Consider the following 25,902-nt stretch of genomic DNA (forward strand, 5'->3'; position numbering starts at 1 on the left):
AAATTGTTGCTCAGCAAAGATCAGGAAATACAATCAAATTGTTTTAAAAAAACAGTATGAATATTACTTGTATAAAAATAAAGCTTCAGCTAATATATCAGTTATGAATTATTACTTGGATCTAGCTCCGACAGACAGAGCATCAGAGAGAGTGAGTTAGACACTCCAGGATTATGGCACTTGGAGTACCGACACAACATAATTTTATCCAATACTCACAACTTGGATCAATCTTTATGAACAACCCTTTTCATTCTTTTGATCTGAGGACCCTGAGGACTAAAGAAATATGAATTATTTATAGGATAATGGAGGAATGTGCACATAATTTGAGGTATCCAACATCCTAAGAACGTCTACAAAAATAAATAAGTAAGTAAATAAATAAATAAAGGCTTGGCAACCAGACGTCTAATTGAGTCAGGCACTTTTTTGTCGAAACGTGTAGCCACACTGAGCTAGTAAAAGGGACTGGGCGTTTAATTGGGACTAGGCTTTAAATTGAAGTTGTATGGTAACTAATTTCTATTTTAAAATGTCTAAAGGGTGCAGAAGAAAGTATTTCAATAAATACGTTTTAGTAGAGAAATGTGTCTGTATTTTTTGTATTATATATTCCAGATAATAATTTGATAAAGTTGATAGATGAATATACAAAAAGACCCACATCAATTTCAAATTCCTCTCTTATTGTAACCAGATTACTGTCATTCACTAACATTGCTTCAATATAATTGATAGTGCAGCAGAATGATGCATCATTAAAATACTTAATAAGTATTGCCTTTTGACCAGGTAATCAGGTGTAACCGTTATAACTATTTTAGTAAAGATTATTTGTAATCTATTTCTATCTAAATTATTTCTGTTTCGGAAGACATAGGAGAAGGTAAAATAATTACTTTTTTTTACTGATTTATGTCACATCATAGACTTGGTTTTATATTTTTTATATTCACAGACAAACATTGTTTGTTTTGTGGAGCAGTAAGGTGGGTGTTTAATTTAAGTCCATAGGTGGCAGTGTACACTCTTTAGTGGGTTTTGCAGGTCTCCAGGCAACACAGAGTAGAAGAAGAAGAAGAACAAGATGGCGGAACGAGGCTACAGTTTCTCCCTCACCACATTTAGGTAAACTTTGTCAAAATTACAATGAAATATAAAAACAGCATCTAAGCTTTCAGCCAGTAGGGTTGTTGTTGTACATCAGTTTGATAAAGTATATGCAGAGTTTTCCATATTGACGGGAAAATAAGGTTTTGTGGGCCTTTGTAGTCGATGCACTGTCATTGCCGGGTAGTGTAATGAATCGGCTAACGTTAACGGTTAGCATGTCGGCTAACGTGTTTTTTAAATTAAACCGTTAAGTGTCAGTTTTTTGCTCATGTCAATAAGTAGACCTCGCCTGATTGTGTTATTTGTGAGGATATTACTAAATAGATCGAAACAGGTCAGTTATACATGCTAATTATAAGCTTTTAGAGACTAACGTTAGCTTAGCTAACAGTTAACGTTAGCAACACAAGCTCAGATGAGTGGGTTGTTTTAGCTTTTCCTTTCACTTTCGTCTTTGGCAATTGTTGTCTTGTTTTCAAACTGCAGATGTTGCTGCATCTTTATATGGTTTAGTTGATGTTCCTCCGTTTCATAGCATGTTAATTTAGCATCATGTGTTTCATCCTGCAGCCCCTCGGGTAAACTGGTCCAGATTGAGTATGCCCTGGCAGCTGTAGCAGCCGGAGCACCGTCAGTGGGAATCAAAGGTATGGAGTCCTGGAAGTGTGTGGGGCATATTAAACTGTAGATTTTAAACCACATTTATTGAATGTCTGATTGATAACAGAGAATAGAACAAGACTCTGCTTGGAAATGTTTATAATGCCAAATTGCAATTCGCTGTAATAGGGTAAAGTAACACATGGAGTGGATGTTAACAGGTTCTGATGTATTGCCACACCTTCAGAGTAATATTTCCTGACTTCATTGTGGAAGACTACAGTGCATAGGGCAGTGTGACTTAAGTGATGCTTAATTAGGGTTAAACTTAAAAAATAAAATAAACAATGGCTGTGTGAATGTAATGCAGAAAGTAAAGCCACACTGTTTCTTTGCTTTGCCATCCAAACTGCTTAACATAATAATGAAGGATGTGCTATTTATCCAGACAAGTCATTATGCCCACCTAGCAGACACTGGTGCAGCAACCTAAGCAGACACCAGCATACTTAAAGGCTATGCATACCATAACGTGGTTGAAACTGGTTAGAAAATAATTATCAGTTATGATTTGTGAAGACACTAATCGTGATATTGTCCTTCATTTTCAGCTTCAAATGGAGTTGTCCTTGCAACAGAGAAGAAACAAAAGTCCATTCTGTATGACGAGCAGAGTGTACACAAAGTGGAGCCCATCACTAAACACATAGGCATGGTCTACAGCGGCATGGGGCCTGACTACAGGTGGGGATTCTTTGTTTTTCAGCAACTTAGGTTTCCTTTCTAACTTTAGGTAAGTAGTATCTTTCTGTGTGATGTCAGCTGCTTTTAAATGCACTATAGGGGGAAAATGTAAAGATGGACTGCGCTTGTTCATAAGCAGCTAGTCTCTATATACAGACTCTACATTCTGTAGGCAAACCCTGGAGATCTTGCCTCCGGAAGAAGAGTGGAAGAGCCCTGGTTTCTGGTTGTAGGCTGTTTGTAGTCCGCGTGATATTGACCAATCACGTTTGAGCCGGCTGCAGTTGTTGCCAGGTTAAATAGTCCGTGCAGTGAATTAACGAGGCGGAACATTATTGCCGTCACTGCAAAATCTGAATCCATCGCAATGGTTCAGCATATTTACTTATATATAAACGGAAGTCGGAAACGGAAATTCGCCTCCTTCGCCCAAATCCAACCGGAATTCCAAAAAATCGGGGGTCTGCCCCAGAGGCTGTATCGCCGTCTGCCGGAAGTCAGGCGCCGAATACAGCCGATGGGTTCCGAGAATGATAAGCAGCTAAAGCAACAATATTGTTAGCCTTACCCAGTCTATTTTATTGGAGGTTTTACATGTTTTAACTATTTTGCAAAGCATACCATAAATGTTTTAGATTGATATACTGCTTTGGGGACAGCTTTGGGCACCTAAGATTTTCCAGTCAAGAAAGCACATATCTTATTGGAGACTAATTTGTACTTATTAAAACCTAAAGTTTTTCCAGCGTGATTTTTTTTTTTTCTTCTTCAGTGTTGTTGAGTTAAACTTAAAGCTAGTACTTTGCCTTGTGCACACACTTGTACAGTATAATTATGAGTTTTAGTCTTTGGTGTTGTGAGCATATCCATACAAGGGCTGGGCAATATGGAGAGAATCAAACGTCACAATATTTTTGACCACATATCTCAATATCTACATTGTGACAATATCGCAGGCTTGATTTTTGATGATTTCACAATTTTTTTACACAATTAGGAGTTTGCTAAATAATCATCAGTAAAGTGGATGTAATGGCTAATTTGGCAAACACAAACAATAGAATAGCTAGAGCAGAAAATTTCATCACTTCACTGTAATGGAGTGTTTAAAACCAGGAAAGGCAACACTTATGATATTACAATATCCAAAATCTGAAGACATCTATTCTCATATCACGATAATATTGATATATTGCCCAGCTTGTATCCATATCTTATGTGCACAAGGAAAAAATGTCATTCAGGACTTTATTCCTAAAAGATGGCATGTTGCTACCAGAGTTTGTCTGACTACTGAACCTCATATGCACAGTTAAATTAATGAGTTGTGTCATCCCTGCAGGGTTTTAGTGCGACGAGCCCGGAAGTTGGCACAACAGTACTTCCTGGTTTACCAGGAGCCAATCCCCACAGGCCAACTTGTCCAGAGAGTGGCTTCTGTAATGCAGGAGTACACACAGTCTGGGTGAGTATACACAAAGATGTACCAATACATGCTCTGTTTATAGACACATCACCTTTATATTTTTAGAGGTAAGATGTATTCAGTCAGAATTTTTGGATTTAATCTTTTATTTTTTGTCCTCCAGTGGAGTGCGTCCGTTTGGCGTGTCATTGCTGATAGCTGGATGGGATGAAGACCACCCCTACCTGTTCCAGTCAGACCCCTCTGTATGCTGTATTACTAACTTTCATATTTGTTGAAAAACAGTATTTGTTTTCAATTACTGTGCTCTTTTCAGCTCAAAGTTAACTAATTATTTTATTTTGATGAATCTTTGACAGTGGACCAAAGCCAAATTTGTGGTTAGGTTCTCAAAGCAATTGAAAAGTGTCGCTTGACGGAAATGTCTTATTTTGAGAGCCGCTCCACACTTTGCTTTCATGTCTTTAGAATTGTTTTGCAGACATTGTCATATTTTGTTGGGCACTGTGATAAGAAGTGTTAGTATCATCGCCATGGAAATAGTAGTTATCAATCGACCCTGACCTCGACCTGCATTCAGCGTGTTTGTACACGTATACAGAGAAGATAGCGACTGGCCAAACTGTCTTCACCAAGCTGACTGACAGCTGACATATGTTGAACCAAAATACTGTTCATGTCAGCTCACCCACTGTAACGGGTGAGGGGAATCTGTGGCTTACAGACAGACGCTAGGAACTGATCAATCAATGAAAATATGGTTTTAATAAGTTGAAAACACATATGCAGTGGGATATTTGTGTGATTTTAGACAGCTATCTATGCAGATTACGCGTCACTAAATGTGACAAGTAGACTCTGACCGTAAAAAAATGCAGTAGGTCTCTGGTTACCATGGAGACGACTAAAGCCGCTCGCATAATACATTGTAAATGCCACACTGCTCTTAAATTTCTGTCAGGTGACACTCTTCAAAAGAGTGCTCTACCATTAATCAGGCTTAACCTCGCTTTGCTATTATATTAATACTAATATAACTTAATATTAATTCCCTAACACAACCCTAATTCCCTTTCATACACTGATAAACTTGGGGTACAGTTCTACCCTTTCTTAAAGTATTGAATTTAGTTGCACATCCTGTCTGTTTGGAGGCCACTCTTTGTCTATACTTATTCCAGTGTAAAGATTATAACCATACTGTGTCAAAAGCATAACTTCTTGCTGGATTTTTATTCCTGGATTTTCTTTTCTCATTGGCAGGGTGCATATTTTGCATGGAAAGCCACAGCAATGGGAAAGAACTACGTGAATGGAAAAACATTCCTTGAAAAAAGGTAAGATTACAATTAAAGAATACAGTTAAAGGCTTTTTTTGTATAAAGAATATAATAAAAGTGAAGCATACAGCAACGGTATAAATGGTATGGTACGCTCCACAGATTAAGATGACCATGTTGTATTTGTTCTCCAGGTATAACAATGATCTGGAGCTGGAAGATGCCATCCACACAGCCATCTTGACACTGAAGGTATAATGTTTGTTATCAAATAAAAACCCTAAGCTATGGGATCTGTCTGTTTGTTTTTTTTATCAGTCATTTACGCTCTCCTATCTTTGTGTTTCAGGAGAGCTTTGAGGGTCAGATGACAGAGGAGAACATTGAAGTCGGTATCTGCAACGAGGCCGGCTTCAAAAGACTCACCCCAGCGGAGGTGAAAGACTACCTGGCAGCCATTGCGTGAACACATCCTCCCTGGTGACAGGGTTTTTGGCCACATTTTAAGACATAAAAGCACAGTAGCCAATGGTCTCATAACGCATTATTGTAAACCAGGGTTTTTCAGACAGTTATCCAAGATTATGTATGTGAGTCGTCAGAATCAGACAGCGTGTTTGGGATTATGCCCAGACCTGATAGACTTTGTATGTATGCAGCTAATGTGGCTGCTACTCAAAACTGCATTGACTAAACTCCCATCTGTGGCAATGAGATGACAACCTCATGTTATCACATAACTAATTGGCTTTGTTGTTAAACGCATACCTGGGTACAGTGAAATGTGGCATTTGGCTGCTGTGCACATGGAAAAGAATGTGGGCTCTGAGTGAAATCTCACGTCTTCCATTGAATCCTTCACCTTTCTTACTTCTCGTAACTGTTGCGAAGGCAATACTGTTTGCAAATCAGGCATGGTAGCTTCATGCATTTACTCGGAATTCAATCGTTACTATTGTGATAAATGGCCTCTGATTGAACTTAAAGCAAAAAATTAAAAAGGTAACAAGGCTAGCAGTTGCTAAAGACCAGAAGGAGCTTTGGTCTCATCCTGAATATAAACAGTTTCCCTTTATTCTCCTGACTGCACTTCATGAGTATCTCTCAGACACTGGCAATGAGTATCAGCAAAAAGAAGGATGCAATGGAACGTTTTGAAATTTTACACTTAGGATCTGGTTGCCTGTACAGCAGTTTTACACAATGTACCTTTTTTCCAGGCTAGAATTAATTCTAGAGTTTGTATTTTCTCTTCTGGTATCTGTCACTTATTCAAATAAAAGATGATGAGTTGATGTTGACTTTGTGTTTTGAATTGATATGCATTTGTTTGAAACAGCAGTTTGAAACAGCTTTATTGTTAAATGTACAAAATGTGAATATGTTCTCAGTACATGTCTTGTGTACATAATGAGCGCGCGCTAGTGCACTTTTCGAAGAAGGGCGCGCTCTTACATCAACCGGAACAGCTTTCCACATTTTGTACGTATCCTTCCGCCTGCATTATGTTTTAACAAATATCATGATTGATGCAATGACAACAACAGCGACCATGAAAATGTGCTGCGGCGTCGATGAGGTAAAATTACTGAAAAATAAACTAACTTTTATAATTCGACTTCATTTACAATCTTGTCAACAGATCTATTTTTCCTGGCGGTGGTTCTTAGACACTTCCCTCATCACCTCCGATGACGTTTATGGCGCCAGAAATCAAGGGTTTAGTGAGGAGGCTGTGTTTGTCAGCTGGTGGACATTTACCGTTAACTGTGCTATGTTGGCGGCACCGTAAACGTTTCGCATTTTGAACCAGAATAACGGCTGGTTAACCGTCGTTTCGTGCTAGTATAAGGTCGGTTTGGAATCAAGATGGTGATACTACGCAGCAGCGGTGTCGGCGCCGAGTCGGTGGCAACAACTCCGAAGAGGAGGTCGATGGAGTTGGATTCAAGCACCGATTTTCTGTCGCTGCTTCCCGCGTCGCAGAGAAAGTCCGCCCGGCTGACCCGGTCCTCCCGGGCCCTGGATGACAGCTTCAGCAGCTCCGAAAACAACATAGTGAATGTAAGGACATACACCCGGGGGGCTGGTTAGATACCTGGGTTGCCATTTATTTAGTGTATAAATTATCTGTGAACATAACTTTGCTGTGCTAGTTTTGCTAGCGTGCTAAGCTAACTAGCCAGCTTGTCAGTTTGTCAGCTAACGGTGCTGTCAGGTCGTCTGAATGAGCACCCGTGATCCTTTCTAACATTTTACTGAAACTCGTGTGTCTGTGGGACATTTGTTGACTCATTTGTAACGACGAGTTTTATACTTTACAGTCAAAATCACATAGTTAATATGCAAATTCAGTTGTAATGTTTTGTTAAGTGTGTCATGGCCATATTAAACTACTATATTGTACTAGTCCGTTGTCAGATAATTGTCCCAGATGTCAAACTTAAGTTGTCTAGCACAGTGTTGTGTTTTGGTGTCTGTGCTTTTTTCCTGGATGGTTCATTGGACAGAGGGGGTGGGGCTCTGTTCATTCATTCTTTCATTTACTCAGTCATTCATTAAAATTTATCTGAGAGACTTATATGTTACTACATTACAGCAGTTGCATTATTTAATGTGCTTTATAGGTAGTAACCTAAATTTTCAGAGGCACTGTTTTGTAAAACTGTTGGGCAGCTCTCTGTAGGATTAACCACAGTTTTAAAACTATCTAGTCTATACATGCATGCTTGATGTGAATGTGAAGTTGTGTTGTTGTTCTAAAATTAGAGTGGACTGGTTTTACTTTTATGATCTTATTTCTAATCTATATTGAGATACATGACAAATGCTTGCAGAGGTAGCTGTCAGCAGCACCCATAGGGCAGACAGTGGTTTAGTGACTGAAGAACACTAAGACATTGTTAGTAATGTTGCTGTGGGAAGCAAGTCTGTATTTTTCTAGTCACAGGACAGTCACTGCCAAACAGCAGTCAGGACTTGAAAGTTGTATATTTTTTTCCATTGGGAAAAAAACCCCCAATTGATTTATTTTAAAGGAATAATCCACAAATATTCTACTACAGAAAATTAATTTACAGTTCAATGAATATTCCTTATTCCAGACCTTGATTGATTTGAACCTCTGATTCAACTGAGCAGACAGTCATTCCTTTCATATGTGCTGTACACTTATAAACTTATAAACTTCTATTCTGACTGTGCCAGGGACATGCTGATATGAAGCAGGAGGAGGGAAGTGGTCTCCATCACTCTACAAGGACCCGAGGAAAGAGAGAGAAACTTGAGGTCTCTTTTGCTGACATGGAACCAAAGACCAGCTCCCCTCTGAATGAAGACAACTCTGGAGGATGCCTCAGGTGATGCAGGCACACTTACTATGATATTGTTGGCACATTTTGACCAGCTACTCTCTAAGGGGTACAAGAAGTTTTTGGGTTGTTGGAACTCCCATACTTTTTAAAATTCAATGCACTCAACCTACTTGAGCAAGTCTCAGTTTTTTTGACTTGGTGTGACAAAACGCGTGTCAAAAGTATTTTATTAGTTATGTAGAGCATTGAGTTGCGTTGGCTGCTAGCCACATGACCTACATTTTATACAGAGGCATTGGTAGACAACCTTAATCTCAGCAATAAATTCTCCTAATATATGTGTGCCATATCAAACTACATTGGGGATATTTAACATTTTTGCAATATTTGTGCACATAACTATGCACATTTTAACTCAGATAATGAGAATGCACATGAGGAATTCAGTTTTGATTTCAAGTATTCTTCCTCCGTTCAGGAAATCTTCCAGGCTGCAGAGAGAGGTGAAAGCATCCAGTGGGAAGCAGCAAGCAGGTACAATTCAGTAAAGTGCCAATTCTTTACAAAGAGCACTACAGCTCTTATATAGTGCACAAAGCATGTTCAGCAGCAGGGTCTAAATGATAAGTAAGCTAACAAAAACCTTTTCTGTTGCCCCAGATGTTCCAGATGAGGTGGAGGGGTCATCCACTCCCAAGAGGAGCCGCTTTAATCTACGGAGTCGAGAGGAGGATTGTTCAGTGCGACGTAGTTCCCGAATCACCAGATACAAACTGGATTCCCGTAACCAGTCAGTGCTCTACGACCGCCTCATCACCAAGTGAGTTCAGCAGTATTCACTCCAGCTTCTTTTGGCTCCTACCTCCCTGCTCCAGCTTAAAATAAAGCTGATTTGTCACAGTTTTGATGATCTATGTCAAACATATGGCTTGGGTGGGCAGGAATTTTACAGGCATTTACAGCGTTGTGATTATTTTTGTAAAAAAGTTAAAGGTACTAATTCAAGAGATCCACTCAGAAAGCAATAAAAATCTAGTAAGCAAATTATACCACGACATCACATCACTGAATAAGTGCACTACAGATTCTGTGAAACAATGATGGGGAAAGAGCTGGACACTGAAATAACCAAGGAGGTGTGGCTGATTGCCTGGGAAACTCTATTGACCTCCACTAACTCCCAGACCTGGAGAGACTTCTGCTAGAAAAACCCGATTCGCTTTTTCATTACGCCCAAACAGAAGTCTAAACACTCAGCAATGCTGCCGGATGGGTGATCATGCCCATATTTTCTGATCTTGTCCTTCTTGTCTCCGACTTTCGGGAAGGACGTAGCAATAATCATTTCAAAAACTTTAATTCAATTCAATTTTATTTATAAAGCCCAATATCACAAATCACAATTTGCCTCACAGGGCTTTACAGCATACAACATCCTTCTGTCCTTTGGACCCTCACAGCAGATAAAGAAAAACTCCCCCAAAAAAACCTTTAACAGAGAAAAAAATGGTAGAAACCTCAGTAAGAGCAACTGAGGAGGGATCCCTCTTCCAGGATGGACAGACATGCAATAGATGTTGCACAGAACAGACCAACATAATAAATTTACAGTATTCCAGAAAAGAAATTGAGACAGAAGCAGGGCAAACAGTAATGATGATAGCTACAATAACATTAATTTAAGTAATAATATTATACTAATAAAAACAGTAATTGTGGTAGCGTAATGTGGACGTATATATTAATATATGATAGTGTATGTATGTGACAATAATTATCATCAGGTTTCCGCATCAGTTCAACATTCATAACCATTTATTTTGGACATATCCCTGAGGGATTACGTAAAGATGTTACCTACCTTCTGAAGATCTTGCCTGTAGTAAGTAAAAAAAGCCATTTCATCAATATTGTTAAACACTTACATCTTCTAGAACAGATGACCTACTCCATATGACTTTAAAAGAATTGACAGGAAAAACGATGGGAAAAATGGTGTGTTTATTTAGCCATGAGACAGATCTCTCATAATTATTCTATGTAGCATGTGTGGTTTCTGACTTTAAACAAAATTTGCCTTGATGTTTTAAACATCCCATGACCTCATAACTATCTGTTTGTTTGTTTATTTTCTGTGTGTTCTACTGTCTGTATTTCCAGTTTATAGTCACTTTAATATAAAAAATGTTCATAAAAAAGTATTTAAAAGCTGATGTCACCTCAAGTGGTATCTAACAAATGACATAAACAGTGGGCAGTGGGTGCAGAACTTGGGCTAATGTGTAATAAGATTAGATACTCTTTGATAAAATCTGCTCTTCCTCTGATTGTCCCACAGCACTGCTGAAGCTGTTCTCCAGAAGATGGACGATATGCAGAAGATGAGACGCAGACTGAAGAGCAGAGATAGAGACGATGAACAAGAGGTAATAACTCACACAGGAAACTGAACTTTTTAATTTCAACCTTTATGCTACTTGTGTAATCTTAGTGTTTTTGTTGACAGGTGATTTTGCAATGTGACAATGTGTAACAAGTTTCAGAACAGTGACTTCATCAGCATTTAACCTGTTTCCTCTGAGCAGCTGGGTGTGTACACCAGAGGCAGAATGTTAAGGTCTCTGAGGACAGATGTGGAGAATAAAGACACAGAGGAGGAGAACCAAGGTAAGTAAACACCTGCATGCATGAGAGAATTTCCTTCATTTTAAGTTCTATCAGTTATCTTTATGTAACTTCATTAAAAGCAGAATTGTTTAATTTAATTGTTTTGTTTCAAGAAATAGTAATTCGGCCCTGAAACACACGGGTGCTTTTTACCTGTTACAAAAACCTAAACGAGATGGAAACCCCTTTTTTCCTTGTAAATCACAGGAGGAGATGAGGGCGATCATGAAGAGGAGGAGGAGGAAGATGATGATGATGATGATGATGAGGAGGAGGAGGAGGAGGAGGAAGACGATGATGAGGATGGGGAGGATGAGGAAGAAGAAGATAATCAGAGGCGTTATGACTTCAGACAGCGGAAAACTGTGGTTCGCTACCAGGCCCCGCAGGATGGTACTGCTTTTGTTCAACTTGACGATGTTGTTTAAATGGCAGATAATGTGCCTGAATGTGAAAGACTTGAAACAACTGAAAATTACACTCTGTCCTAAATGCAAATTTAATTGTATTTATTTGAATAATGTTTTCTTAGAACCCAGAGAGCCCAGGAAGCGCGGCATGTACTTCAAGGACCACTCGTCTCCCACCAGACGCAGGTTTAGATTCAGCTCCACGGCCCCGAGGAGCCCCTACAACAGAAGAAGAACCAGCAGGTTAGTATGACAGCTAAGACACCAGCCATCGTCAGCCATTTGAAATAAAACATCTGCTATCAGGGGATCTGTTAATACCTCATGAAATACTCTTAGAACTTAGTGTAGCAGTCAGAAATAGTGTCCTGAATAATGCAGTGTCTAGAGCAGGACAACGGGATCACCCTCTTGTGGGTCATAGCGCTGTCTCTGATAGCAATTAGTATTTTCATTGCATGTAAAATCAATCCCAAAATTCCTCTTTTTCCTCTTTTTTCTGATTCTCTTCATCCCACCCTCAGGAGTAGTTCTGAGAGGTAAGGCCTTCATTACTTGTCTGTAGACTTTGTTGGTGTTTATTGTCAGTCGGTAGTTTGTTTTTGGAGTGCTGTTTGTCTTTGCTAGCACTATGGTTATCGGTGGGTTTGGCACATTTGGGTGACGCTATAGTCGAAGTATGAGACGATAAACCAAACATCACTGGAACCTAATTATTGTTTAGCATTGTTTGCAACAAAGACACAAAGACACAATTTGGAAGGCTGACTTTCTATTAGTCCGTATTTTGTGTATTTCAGTTGTTTTAATTATTGTGTTCTTGATGTATCACATTGAGCCTTTAAGGTAAATTGTGTAAGTCAGGCCCCCCCTGTGTGTTGCTCAGGCAGTGTATTAGTCAGGTGTCATGCATGATGATGATGATGATGATATCATCATCATCATCATCATGTCATTTGAAGCAGCTAAGTGAGCCACCCTTGTGTTATTATTGCACATGATGCATAATCAAATACTGCCTTTTCTTCTAAATTCATGCATTGTTACTGTTGTATCAGCCATGTGTATGTATATATTAAAACTGTAATATGTACTAATTAGTGAGTGGTAATGGTGTTGTTTATGTTATTGTTTGTTTGATTTTGTATGTTTTGTTAAGGTTAGTTTTAAACATTAATTGTCTTTGCTCACCAGCATTTATTCCGTCCTTTCCCTGTGGAGTGTAACATAACAATGTGATTTTTTGTTTGTTGTGAATAAGCTGATAGTCTCAATGATATAGATAGAATGAGAAATAATGCTGAATCTTTGGCCTTTGCAGAAGGAGACACGCCATCCACAGCAGTGACTCCACTTCTTCATCTTCAGACGATGAGAAATTCCAGAGACGGAGAAGTAAGAACAGGAGCAGGTCAGTCAACAGGTGAGAGCATCAGCAGCTGTCACACAATACAGGTAGATAACAGCAGTGTTCCTCAGCACATGGGTGGAGCACAAAGGTGAGTGACAGAAGGATAACGATAATAATTCCAGTAGGTCAACTAAAAAAGTTTACTGTCACTATTTCATTAATGTATTTCCTAATTAGTGTAAAGATAGGAGGCATGGTTAATGTGCTTTATTACCCTTGTGATCTCTTGGGAGGCTTAGTAATAACATTTTACATGTTTCCTCTACCCATCCATCACCATAATTTACAGGGGTGGGAATTGCCAGAGGACCCACGATGCAATATTATCAGGATACTTAGGTCAGAATACGATATTATTATTATAAAGCACACAGCCTGACCAACACCATCATAAAACCTGTCAGAAATGCTGCATACACCTGACAGACTAACACCCTCTGCGAGGCCAGATTAAGTGCATGAGCCAAACACTTCACATGCAAGTATCCTGCTAACTGAATGGCAATGGCTTTATTAGGAGCGTTGTCTGTTACAACCACAATCTCCCATTCTTGTGCTGCATTTTGCAGGAGATCCGCAATGTTTTCTTCAGTGTGACTTTCATGTGCTGCCTTAGTTTGGAGAACGTGACACAGCATTCACCAGTTCTCTAATGATAATGTCTCATTATAGTCACATAGGAATCTGCTGACCTTGAAGCCCAGGCCCACAAGTTAATGCCACTCCTCCTGCTGTACTCAAAGATTCCTCAACTTTATGCTTCACCTCTCTGTAGAGTTTGAGTACGGCTGTGTCGGTGGAAAAACATCAGGATGGAGTCATATACCTGAATTCCAGGGTTTTTAGCATGTAACAAAAAGCCTTTGTTTTCATCAATGCTGTATGAACACAGGTTTTTGCACATGAAGTAGGTGATGGTCTGTGTTACTTTCTTAGCTCTCTCAGAGTTGGATGGTGGTTTTGTCAAGCTAAGTGTGTCCATTGTGGGTTGATTTTTCAGTGGAGCAGGTTCAGTGGGTTTTTTCCAGATGATAGAGTGAGGTGAGCCCTCATGTACGTAGTATTCCCAGAGTATTTTTTTCTCATATGACACTGCTTGCAAATCATTGTCATATCCAAGTCCTCCTTTCCCTCATGTTAAAAATCCAAAATAAGTCCAGACGCTTGATTTAAACCCCACTGGTGCTTTTCTGATTTTTCTCCGGTGCCTCCATCTTTGTTTTGATGAATTTCCTGCCAAATGCTGCTGACTGAGACCTCTGCTGACCTCACCAGGAAAAAAAGACATCAGCACCATCTAGTGGACCGAAAAAGCAATTGATTTTATTATTCTAGTACCAGAAGTTGTATTAAAATGTGTATTTGCAAAAATCAATAATGTGTATAATAAAAGATTGATACTTGGCATCCGTGTATCGATACAATATTGCTACACACACTATGCTGTATCAACTTTTCCCCCCACCCCTTATAAGTTATATGGGTGAAGTAAGACCAGTAATTTAATGTGTTTTAATACAGTGTAATTTTTATTTTTTTTAAAAAAAATTCTATCTATAAAATCCACAATATTTTAGCAAAGCAAAACAGCCAGAAAAATAATCTAAAAGTTTCTTGTTTTAATCTGCAGATGTCTGCCTATGAACTTGGTGAAAGAAGACCTGCTAGGGATCCACAAGGACAGGATGAAGATTGGAGCCAGCCTTGCTGACGTGGACCCTATGCAAATTGACAGGACGGTAAGCTGCATCCAAATATGGACTGATGCAAACACAGTAGTCAGAAGTAGTCTGATAAATAAGGTGTTGACATGATGACAAATATTACTGTATTGACATAAATGTAGCACTTTAGGGTGCTTCTTCAAAAATAAAATAATAAAGTTAGCAGATATGCCATATTTTGCATCCACATTCCAATAGGATAATTACTGAGAAGACCAAAAGCAAACAATTTAAACAAAATACTATTTGTCTTCCAGGTGCGTTTTGAAAGCATTGGAGGTTTGAGCAGACACATCTCAGATCTCAAGGAGATGGTAGTCTTCCCTCTCCTCTACCCAGAAGTCTTTGAGAGGTTCAAAATACAACCTCCAAGGTAAACAATGGGTGTTTGTTGAGATGATAACGTGAAAATGTAGTTTAGTGTTCATATTTCATTGTGACTTAAAATGTAATTCACTGCAAGTGCTCCAAAAGGAACAGACTCATGCTTTCCCTTTATATCTTGTCAAAGAAGTCGTATACTTAAGATCCCAAGTTCTGTAATACAGGAGAGAGCTTTGTTACCATTGGATTGGATTGGATTGTTTTTGGTCAATAGTGTATAACCCTTTCTCTGTCTTAGATGGTTTCTTTCTTTTATCTCTTTGTCCCTTCAGTCTCTTCTCTACCACTACCTCAGACTTTACTTTTATTTTAGTGGCGGTTGAACTCCAATAAAATCCCCAATTTTGTTCTCTGTCATGTTGTCTCTTATCTTTAGGGGCTGTCTGTTTTACGGTCCTCCAGGCACAGGGAAAACCCTCGTAGCCAGAGCACTAGCCAACGAGTGCAGTCAGGGTGAAAGAAAGGTGTCTTTCTTTATGAGGAAAGGAGCTGACTGCCTCAGTAAGTGGGTGGGAGAATCTGAGAGACAATTACGACTGCTTTTTGACCAGGTAAACCAAACTCCTCATCAACGTACAACATGCTTTTGGGATGGATGGAGATTGTCAGATTTAGTTTTTTCTGCTATTGTTGCAAGTGTGATTGACTTCTGTCGTCAACAAAAAAGAAACCTGTCAACAAAGAATATCAGAAAACATTTATTGTAACACATTAACTTGTAGATAATTAAAGCCCTGCACAGTGTCAAGTGTCAGTTCTGAAGATAATGTTATCAGCAACTAGCTTAATTCTTATTGAATTGTTCTCAGGCATACCAAATGCGTCCTTCCATCATTTTCTTCGATGAGATTGATGGTTTGGCTCCAGTCAGGTCCAGCCGTCAGGACCAGATCCACAGGTGAGCAGCACCCCTGTTCTTATGTTGTACGGCACACGTGGGGTGATTGTACTGAGATTAATGTGTATAATGAGCAGAGTGGAACAATGGAAATTTATAGCAGATTGTGCGGTGGGTTGCCAGATATGGCTGCTAGATTTCTAGATAAATAAATAAACATAAATAAATTAATTAACCTTAATCAGCATTTAGCTTTGACGTCACAAGCCGAGTTCATGCTTCATATGAGAACAAGTTGCCATCAGACTACTGAGGTGATTGGTGGCCGATGAGAAAAAAGAGCTTGTAGGTGTTGCATGTATCAGGAAAGGAAAGCCCTTGATTTGCAGTAAATAAATAATAAATAAATAATTCCACTCAGTTTACTGCAGTTATATTATCTTTATTGTTGGGAGATAGTGTTGACCAGGTAGAAAACGTATTCTTTTTTTCTGTCTCTGTAGTTCCATTGTGTCGACCCTGTTGGCTCTTATGGACGGATTAGACAGTAGAGGAGAGGTTGTTGTGATCGGAGCTACAAACAGACTGGACTCCATCGACCCAGCTCTGAGAAGACCAGGGCGCTTCGACAGAGAGTTTCTCTTCGGCCTGCCAGACAGAGAGGTGAGAAACTGTAGAGGTCCTTTAATGCTTAGCAGAGATTTAAAAAAAAAAAAGACAGAACATAGAAATGTGAAATGAGTTTAGGTTAAAACAGTAGAAGCCCTTTAGCTTGCATATATTTGACCTGACTTTGAAATGCTGTGATCTTATTTTGTATGGCAGGCAAGAAAGGACATTCTGAAGATCCACACAAGACTTTGGTCTCCGCCACTATCCGCCACTTTTCTGGAGGAATTGGCAGATAAATGTGTTGGTATGTTTGCATATGATGGAGAAACAGTGGTCCAACAACGTGTACAATGCAAATCTTACTAAACTTCCCCAGGACAAATAACAATTACAGTAGATTAAAATTGTCAGTACTGTTAGACTTGATTTGAACATTAGAGAAAGAAATTTCTATTCAGGAAGTGCAACATCTACTGGAAATGATACTGGTATAAGCCCAGGACAAAACCAATATCTCAGAACTAAAACTATTCTTTATCTCCATTCAGATCATTTGCACAGGAGAAACACTGGCACAAGTACTTGCACACCTACAACTACAGATTGAACACTGATAGTCTACAATCTGTCTCTTTTTGTTTGCCAGGTTATTGTGGAGCAGACATCAAAGCAGTGTGTTCAGAGGCTGCCTTGTGTGCACTGCGGCGTCGCTACCCACAAATCTACTCCTCATCACAGAAACTTGTGCTTGATGTCAACTCCATCGCTATCACAAACAAAGACTTTATGTCTGCCATGTCCAAGATGGTTCCTGCTGCCCAGAGGTAACCAACCTGTATATTAGTAGAAGAGTGTAAACATCATTTTTACGTTTTCAGTGGTTCTTGCATATGGTTGGTTCTGTTATAAGTATGACGCTTATTGTGATTCTTAGGGCAATAGTGTCACCAGCAAAGGCCCTGATACCTGCCATTCGTCCTCTGCTGAACTCCACCCTGCAGAACATCCTCCACACTGTCAGCAGACTGTTCCCACACGCTGAGCAGGGCTTAAAGAGGAAGAGAGAACTAGGTGTGGTCTTGTTTCCGAAGAATTACCGAAGAGAACACACCTAGAGTGATTGTTCATTTGCCAACCGCTTAGGGCATCAGGAATAACTGCTGCACTGTGGGTTTGTGCATGTGTGTCTATTTTCAGATGCAGCCTGTGGCGTGTTTGAGGATGATCTGATGTTCAGTGAGGATGAGGACTCAGAAGTCAGTGGACAGACCTCTCACTCCCAGCTCAGAATACCTGCTGTTACGGGACTTCTCAACCTCAACAGGTTGGTTCGCCATTATTCAGGAAGGAATGTTAAGCAGGGGTTCATTTGTCTCTTCATTCTTTCAGACTATGACTGCCTTTATAAATAATCATTTCTATGATGATGATATGTCTTAAGGCCCAGACACACCAAACTGACTTCAGCGAACTAGCAGTGACAAAGGCCTCCTGCTGCGTCGCCTGATGTCACTGCGTCTCTGCCCAAAAAAGTTGCACATGAACACACCGCAAAGACTGCAGCAGACAAGCGGTAGTCTGTAATCCTCAATCAAAAAGGGAAACCAAAAGACAGTCTTGACACTAGTTAGCACATTAACAACACAATCCAGTGTTAAGAACAGAGCATATTTACCATGTGACAGTGAACTTTGTTTTTGTTTTTTGTTTTTTTGTTTTTTTTTTTCCTCGTGCACTGAGCTGAACTGACAATCACATTGATTTCATTCACTGACGGGCTCCACTGTCACCGATGCTGATTCAACAAAAGCCGATGGGGGCCGCGAGGGGCGACGAGTGCGGCAGAAGCTCACCAACGGCCCGTCTTTGACCAATGGCTGACTGTCATCTTGATGTGTCAGGGGCTTTAGGCATTAACACAATGTAGTGTTAAGTCTTGCAGTTGTCTCACTTCTATTCCCTCTTTTTTACCTTAGCTTTACTTTAGAAGTGCTGCGAGCTGTCATGTGTCCCACTGACCCAAATCCTTCTGAAGATCTTTTAGGCGAATTAATGAGTCCTTTTCTACCGCTTTATCCAACTGAGTATATCTGTCATCTGTCGGCTTGTAGGAGTGTGCTGAGCCACCCGACCTCCTACCGTCCCAGGCTGCTGTTGGAGGGCAGACCAGGCTCAGGTCAGAGCTCCCACTTGGCTCCTGCCGTCCTCCACGCTCTGGAGAAATTCACTGTGTACACACTGGACATGGCTGTGCTGTTTGGAGCCAGCGCAACTGCACCAGAAGAGACTTGTGCTCAGGTAAATGAGATACTGGCATGCAAAATAAAACAGTAACTTAATATTTATGTACATGTTTAGTAACATTTGACAGTTCATAAGAATTGAGGGAGTTCCAGGGGATCCCTAGAAGACTTGGGAATATATATTTTTTTCTTATTCATATTTTAAGTCACAATGGGAGTGAAGTGAGTAAGAGTCATAAGAGTGACCATTCTGATCATAGGTTTTACTGCTGCTGCAGCTATTTCCTCAACTGTAGTTAACAACTATAAAATCACCAAAATCTTTACAGACTAGAGTCCCTGAAGTGACATCTCATAAAATGGGGTCCATGACATAGTGTTTATTAGTTTAGGTGTCCTTGACATGAAAAGTTTTGAGAGCCACTGGACTACAGGTAGTCTTTACTCTTGCAGCCTTGTCAAATTCAGTGAGTCTTTTTCAGTGGACTTCACTGGCCAAAATGGCTGCCACAGTGAATGTAGTTCATGGGCCCCACTCCTTACATCGTGGGTAGTGGGGATAAATATGTACTACAGACAAATACTCAGTGAAAGAGCCATGATGATGATGGCAGTGAATGAGGCATCAGGTTACTAAAAGAGATGTCTGGAAGTTGCTTATTTATTATCACCAGCAGTCAAAAAAACACAAAGTATAAGATTTACAGTTACATTAAATTGAAAAAAAAAACCAAAACAAAACAAATGTGTTGGGTTTTTTCTCCCATTTTTATTTTGCTTAAAATGACAAGTCATTCATTTTTAAAGTGGTTGTTCAAACTAATTGACTGTTTCTTCCACCATTGGTTTAATGCCACCGTACATCTCCTCTCTACTCTTTAATGTCCTCACCATACCTTTGATTTATGCATTTAGCCTTTATTGGCTCATCATATTGTCCCCCATCTTATGTATCTGTAAGTTTACATTCAGTTTTTTAAATATCCATTTCATATATTAATGCGTCTATGTCATATGTTCTGTAGATCTTTGTTGAAGCAAAGCGGACCTCTCCCAGTATCCTGTACATCCCTCACATTGGACAGTGGTGGGAAACAGTGGGTCCGGCCTTAAGAGCCACCTTCCTCAGCCTGCTCAGCTCCATCCCTGCCTTTGCTCCTATACTGCTTCTGGCTACGTGCAACCTGCACTATGACCAACTCAGCGTGGAGGTATGGGAAGCAGAGTGACACCCTGTTGATTTAGAGTGGTGATACATGAGGGTACAACATTTAAGAAAATAGTTGTGGAGTAAAAATAAGATGGTTATATGTAAAAGAATGCTCTCTGACAGACAAAATACTCATCATCAAGTCTTCTCTCACCTCTCACTTTTCATGTCTCAGGTGCAGGAATTGTTTCGGATGGAGTACGGAGAGGTTTTCCACATCAAGGTCCCCACTAGCAGAGAAAGAAGAAACTTCTTTGAGGATCTAATCCTCAATCAAGCTGCCAAGGCCCCTGCCTCAAAAAGGAAAGCTGGTGAGAAATAGATTGAGTGTGGTTATAATATACAAATGTAAGTGAGCTTTGTGTGATCCGTAGATAAAGTGGGCTTTAGTCCCCCTTAAACCGGGGGCTAGCATAGCATTGTTCAGGGTTCATTTTTGTTCATAGGCAGGAAAAAAGTATGCTGTGATTCTTAAAGCTTTTTTTATAACCTTTAAACAGGTAAGGTAATTTAGAACAAGCTCTCTTTTACAAGGATGCCCTGATTACAGCACATATAAAACAACAGAAGCACACAAAAATTACAGTATACGTCGACAACTTATGCAACAAACAAAATGTCAAGGACATCAATGTAAGTGACAACATCAGTTCAGAGACAGATGTATTCACACTGCTCTGTCAGTCAAAAGAGATTTAAATTGAATTAAAGGGATTAGGTTGTCTAATTGCACAAGCTTCTGCAGCTTGTTTAACTTGTGTTAACTTGATGTAAATTCATTTCTCACTTTGTATGCATCTATCAACATTCCACTTTCTTCAGTGCTAAATACATTGGAGGTGCTTCCTGTCGCCCCTCCACCTCCGCCACGTCAGCTGACGGTAGAGGAGATCCAACGACTGGAGGAGCAGGAAGAAGATACACTCAGGGAGCTCCGCCTGTTTCTGCGTGATGTCACCAACCGCCTAGCCCAAGATAAACGCTTCAAGGCTTTTACAAAGCCTGTGGATTTAGAGGAGGTAGCTGTTCCATTATTTTGTCTCATCTCATATTCCCTAATAAAGCCTTCCTTGAAGCTGAGTCACTGTTGACTTAACTGAGAAAAATGTCTGCACTCCAACAGGTCTGTTGTTGTACTGTCCTCCGTTATCCATCATTTTATCCAGTTTCAGTTTGGTCCCTTTCCCCCAACGTTGTAATCATGGCAGCCTCTTTATCGTTGTGTTTTAGGTGCCAGATTACGCCGAGGTGATCAAGAAACCCATGGACTTGTCAACAGTTCTCTCTAAGATCGACCTTCATCAGTATGGGACGGTCAAAGAGTTCCTCCAAGACGTGGATCTCATCTGGCAGAATGCCCTCGAATACAACCCAGACAGGGACCCCTCAGGTAACGCACAGTGATCAGCAAAAAACATACTCACCATCCTCACAGAGAACATATACAGTTATAATACTGGCAGGATTAGTGTACTGCAACTGTTTGAGCAGAAAAGTTGCATTTTTGCTCATTTGACAGCGTGAGTATGTTTCCTCCAGACCGCCAGATCCGCCACAGAGCATGTGCACTGAAGGACACTGTCCATGCTATCATCAGAGATGAACTGGATGAAGATTTTGAGAAGATGTGTGTGGAGATCAAAGTCTCGCGCAGCACAAGAGGTAACGGCTATGTGTATTTGTGTATACGTACACATAGTTAGTAGGCAAGCATCACATAATTGACATTGTCACAGCCAAAGAGAATACACAGACACTCTGTGTGAGCTCAGTTGTAAAATAAAAACCAGTACAGATAATTTTAGTTTCCCAAGGGCAGACTTGGCTCAGTGACTATTATGTAGGGGCTAATTTTGAAAACTTTTATATAGTAGGCTATTCTGCACACGCTTCTGCTTTTAATTTGTTACTACCATATTCAGTTTCAGTTCTCCTACTCACCCAATTTATTTAAAACATTCATCTTCTCACAGAAATTACTTGAGCTTGAGCATTTATTCACCTATTTTTATTCATCTAAACCAGACCATCTGTTTTAATGAACAGAGAACCACAAAGGTGTAGAATTACCAAAAGCATTGTGCTTTCTTTTTTCTTTTTTTTTTTTTTTGACTACCTCAGATTGCTCCAATGCCCGGTTTGCTCCCTCCTTCTACCACGTCCTTCCCAAACAGTCCAAATCTCCTGCAGAGGCCAAAATCACTGACATGACCCCTCAAAGAGAGCCGGCCAGACCCACCGCTGCAGTCACTCCCAGTACAAGTGCCTCTGCTGTTACAACACCTAAAAACACAGGTAAAAACTACTGTAGATAACAAAAAATGAGATGATTTACTTAAAAAAACAACAATCACAAAAAAAATCTTTTGTTCCTTCAGCCCAAAAGAAGAAAAGACGGAAGAGTCGCTGGTCTAATGGCTTATATACAAAGAGGAGGCCTTCCTGCTCTCCTCACATGTCCAGAGATGATGCACACTTGGGGTCTGATGAGGAAGAGGATGATGGGGACGATGAGGAGGAGGTTGAGAGGGGAGGAGGAGCAGAGTGTGATGAGGGGACTGGAGGAGAGGAGGATCAGATGATGGTTGATGTGGAGTCAGTGGCTGCACCAACTCAGGAAGGTAGTTTTGGGCCTACTGCAATGGAGCAGGTATGTCAGGAGGGAGAAGAGGAGAGGAGTGAAGCTGCTGAAGATAAAGTCCTCTTATGTGAAATCAGGAATCCAGAAAATGATGAGACACAGAACGATAATGAGAAGGTGGATAAAGCTGTCACAGATCAACCAGAACAGTCAGAGGAAAATGGAGTGTTGACAAAGGCAGAAAATGAGAACAGTGAAACCACTTCAGTGAACACTACCAAGGACGGCCACGCTGAGTCAGAAGGCAATACCCAGGGGCAGTCCAGCACAGAAGAGAGGGGTGAAACTAATAGTCAAAAGCTGACAGAAACTGAGACTGAGAAATGTCAAACTGTAATTCAGGCAGATGAAAGGAACAACGAGGTAGTTACTGTAGAGGAGGCAGAGCAGAACAACCCTGCTGAACTAATGGAGGTGGAAGCAACAGATACCTCAACCACAGACGCCTCTGCTGCTGTCCGAGGGGAGGAGGATGCAGGTCCAGGTTTGATATTAACACTGTCTTACACTTAAAGCTTGGTTCATTAATTTGAGCTGTAAAGATACTAAAAGATGCATACATTCAATCCCCTAAAGCAAAAGAAAATTAATGTAGTGTTCTGGAGATAGCAAGACATAATCCCAATGTTATCAGCAGACTGTCATCTGTTACAGTTGTCTAAACACTTGTACGTATTGTCTTGTGCCTTAGAGCGCAGCGTGAGGCGCATAACTCGGGCACTAAAGAATGCCGTGCTACAGCAGCAGATGGTCGATGTTGACAAAGCTCTGCAGATCCTGGACCAGGAAACTCCTGCTCTGGTGGTGAACAGAGACAAATTAAAGGTGCGTGGGATATTGTGGGTGTCTGGCTTATTCTCAGTCTTTTTATAGTCACTGGTTATATGGGTGTTCTGCATGTTGACTACTCGTAGGAGCCCTTATAAACAGATGACAAGGTTAATTTATGTCATCTTTCCTTCATCCTGTACTCTAGGGCTTTAACACAACAGGAGAAATGTAATCTGCATGTCATTCCTCTCTTTTGTGTTTTCTCCTTAATTCTTCAGGAGCTGTTGGAGAGAGCAGTGACCAAGACTGAAGGCTACGAGGTCTACAAGCTGGAGAAACTCTATGCTCTGCTCTGCCAGAGTATCTACAGACACAGACGAGACTACAACAAAACTTCACTAATACAGGTCAGTATTTGACTGCACTCAGCCACAGACTGGCCGTTGAGAAATTTAGGAGTTTGCCTGGTGGCGAATTTGCGAATCCAAAGATAGTGAAGGAGTGGCATGTCTTATTCTGACTCTGGCTTACCCTGACATTCTTACCCTAATCAATCCCACTCCTCTTGCCAAAACCCAACCAATCCAACCAACAACGGTAATCAGTACTAGCCAATTATAGGGAGCACGGGGTGGGTCATTCCTTCGCCATCCATTCGCAGATTTGCCTTTCCTGTTATGACATATCAAAATGTCTGTTGGAGAGGAGGCTTTTGATATTCCAGTTTTCTCATGTTTTATTATTGCAGTGTTATATGAGAGGTGTGAAATCTAGTGGTGATTACTTGTACCCTTAACAGAATATTACAGTACATACAGTAGATGGTTACATTTGCCTGAAGTACTTTAATGTTTCTAATTTGTTGTTGTTTCCTGCTATTTTCATTTGATTAGGAGTTGGAGCAAGAGATTGAAGACTTCTGTTGACTTTCCTACTGGAAGAATATAATTTTTTTTTAAATAATCATACTCATCCTCTCAGCTATGTAAATACACTTTGGTGCTATTTTCATAGAAATCTACAGGCACCTTTATTTGTGCATTAGCTAAAACTTTGTATTACATCTTTTGTTTATATTTAAATAAACAAGTTTCCTGTAAATGTTGTGTGCCTCCTTGTGTGCTCATCACGGTGGTGTGAACTTTAATGGCAAACCCTGATTCATTCGGCCAACACAGTGTTAAGGGGACTTGTCACTTGAATCAACTTGTTTTGTGTCCTCAGCCCATGTTACAAACTGTTACCTGGTATTTACCTGGTATGTGGAGGGTCTAACAAAAGAAGCTATCAAGTTGCATTATGGGAAGTGTAGGATTCAGGGATTTTGGAGTCTCACCAATGTAAGACGCATTTAAAGACACATCTCAGCATCTACTGCATCATTTTGACCATTTTCTTTGAATCTGTCTTTGACAGCCCCCCAGCTTTATGGAAGTGCAATACTGAATTGTTCCAAATCGTAGTGGAAAAGGCATTTTATCTGTAATAGCTACTCACAAAAAGAAAAACACAATTGTGCAGTGGTGTGTAAACCCCAGTGTTCTTCCGGGTATACACTGCGGTTTCTATTCTGACGTTCATTTTCTGTATTTTGGATAAAGCAGTTATATTTCTAGACCCACTGAGTAGTTTAACTTACAGCCAGCTCATTTTTCTTTTTGTTCACCGCCTGTGGTCATTTTTTAACCAATGATAAGCATAACTTTTACTAAAACATTATTTACCTACACACTCAGCTGGCTATTACCGTATTTTATTTACGCACAGGTAACGTTAGTATTAATATGTAATATGGCGCTAACAAAGCAGCATCATGAACAAGATGGAAAGCGCCTCACAGTGTAGCCAAGTTAAAAATAAAGTGGGTGTAGTTGAAATAATGAACAGTGAAGTCTAAACTGCAAAACAAGACGAGATCCGGTGTTCAGAGAGGAGACTTAGCAATGTCAGTGTTGTCCTCAAGTAGCTTCTCTTCTGCTGCCCTGACAGGTCATGTAAGGACAGGTTGGCAGACAGCCGGGTTTGGAAACGGATGAATTCACGGCCCGTTTGAAACGTTTTTCAGTACCACTTTTTTTCCTGGACAGCGCATAACTCAAACCACATCATAAGTCTTATATTTTAGTGGTAGAATATCGTATATTTTTGCTAATTTTCCTAAGATTTTTGAGCGCCGAGAGTCGCTGAGGAATGACGTCAGCACGTATCACTGAATGATGACGCCGTTTGATCATTAAAAAAATCAGCCGTTAAAAAATATCAGAGAATTAGGTCAGCACATTAACACAGCACCAACGGCCATACAATGAGTGTAATTACCGTGTTTTAGATTATATAAGTTTCACAAAGGCGCGACCCGGGCATTAATAACCTGCTCCGACGAGGAGAGAGATGTCCGGTGTTTCCAGCATCTGCAGACGGGAGCTGTAGCCGTTAGACCGGTCCGTCTGTCTGTCTGCCTGGTTTTGGAGACCCGCAAGCCCAATTAACGTGAACGCTAGCTGCCGTAGT

The 25,902-nt window shown here is 40.3% G+C and overlaps 2 protein-coding genes, 1 long non-coding RNA gene and 1 other non-coding gene across 6 annotated transcripts; 3 read left to right on the forward strand and 1 right to left on the reverse strand.

The window, feature by feature from the left end:
- Positions 1–1,040: 1,040 nt before the first annotated feature.
- psma2a (proteasome 20S subunit alpha 2a) lies at positions 1,041–6,461 on the forward strand. The gene is made up of 8 exons (XM_033639702.2): positions 1,041–1,131; positions 1,687–1,763; positions 2,328–2,460; positions 3,803–3,925; positions 4,050–4,131; positions 5,150–5,223; positions 5,361–5,418; positions 5,516–6,461. Exons 1-8 carry the CDS (start codon positions 1,091–1,093, stop codon positions 5,630–5,632), a joined length of 705 nt encoding a protein of 234 aa, XP_033495593.1. The 5' UTR covers positions 1,041–1,090; the 3' UTR covers positions 5,633–6,461.
- A 119-nt stretch (positions 6,462–6,580) lies between these two features.
- atad2 (ATPase family AAA domain containing 2) lies at positions 6,581–24,492 on the forward strand. Of its 3 annotated transcripts, none has more exons than XM_033639698.2 (30): positions 6,581–7,230; positions 8,374–8,525; positions 8,959–9,014; positions 9,141–9,300; positions 10,819–10,906; positions 11,066–11,147; positions 11,355–11,540; positions 11,680–11,800; positions 12,082–12,096; positions 12,879–12,980; positions 14,599–14,707; positions 14,950–15,065; positions 15,453–15,627; positions 15,886–15,974; positions 16,418–16,577; positions 16,740–16,830; positions 17,173–17,350; positions 17,461–17,597; positions 17,724–17,850; positions 18,638–18,824; positions 19,795–19,980; positions 20,155–20,290; positions 20,802–20,998; positions 21,210–21,369; positions 21,519–21,641; positions 22,101–22,274; positions 22,358–23,104; positions 23,312–23,445; positions 23,670–23,798; positions 24,285–24,492. In XM_033639698.2, the coding sequence occupies exons 1-30, from the start codon at positions 7,036–7,038 to the stop codon at positions 24,315–24,317; spliced, it is 4,545 nt and encodes a 1,514-aa protein (XP_033495589.2). In that variant the 5' UTR covers positions 6,581–7,035; the 3' UTR covers positions 24,318–24,492. The 3 variants fall into 3 exon arrangements, with proteins under 3 accessions (XP_033495589.2, XP_033495590.2, XP_033495591.2); XM_033639699.2 differs by having other exon boundaries at positions 22,358–23,098; XM_033639700.2 differs by lacking the exon at positions 12,082–12,096.
- Positions 19,218–19,351, forward strand: LOC117266533 (small nucleolar RNA SNORA5). Its single transcript, XR_004502502.1, has one exon. It is a non-coding gene; the product is annotated as a small nucleolar RNA SNORA5 (small nucleolar RNA).
- On the reverse strand, positions 19,519–25,849 carry LOC117265291 (uncharacterized). The gene is made up of 3 exons (XR_004502403.2): positions 25,711–25,849; positions 20,134–20,287; positions 19,519–20,002 (listed from the first exon to the last, which is right to left on the reverse strand). It is a non-coding gene; the product is annotated as an uncharacterized LOC117265291 (long non-coding RNA).
- Between the last annotated feature and the right edge of the window lie 53 nt (positions 25,850–25,902).

Source organism: Epinephelus lanceolatus, chromosome 10, assembly GCF_041903045.1.
Source record: "Epinephelus lanceolatus isolate andai-2023 chromosome 10, ASM4190304v1, whole genome shotgun sequence".
Taxonomy (NCBI): Eukaryota; Metazoa; Chordata; class Actinopteri; order Perciformes; family Serranidae; genus Epinephelus; species Epinephelus lanceolatus.

Excerpts from the sequence above, each read along its gene's own strand:
- atad2 (XM_033639698.2), top strand. The coding sequence starts at position 7,036 with ATGGTGATACTACGCAGCAGCGGTGTCGGCGCCGAGTCGGTGGCAACA. Across the intron at positions 7,231-8,373 it reads CCGAAAACAACATAGTGAAT|GGACATGCTGATATGAAGCA; the intron begins GTAAGGACATAC and ends TGACTGTGCCAG. Across the intron at positions 23,105-23,311 it reads GGAGGAGGATGCAGGTCCAG|AGCGCAGCGTGAGGCGCATA; the intron begins GTTTGATATTAA and ends CTTGTGCCTTAG.
- psma2a (XM_033639702.2), top strand. The coding sequence starts at position 1,091 with ATGGCGGAACGAGGCTACAGTTTCTCCCTCACCACATTTAG. Across the intron at positions 1,764-2,327 it reads ACCGTCAGTGGGAATCAAAG|CTTCAAATGGAGTTGTCCTT; the intron begins GTATGGAGTCCT and ends CTTCATTTTCAG. Across the intron at positions 3,926-4,049 it reads CAGGAGTACACACAGTCTGG|TGGAGTGCGTCCGTTTGGCG; the intron begins GTGAGTATACAC and ends TTTGTCCTCCAG.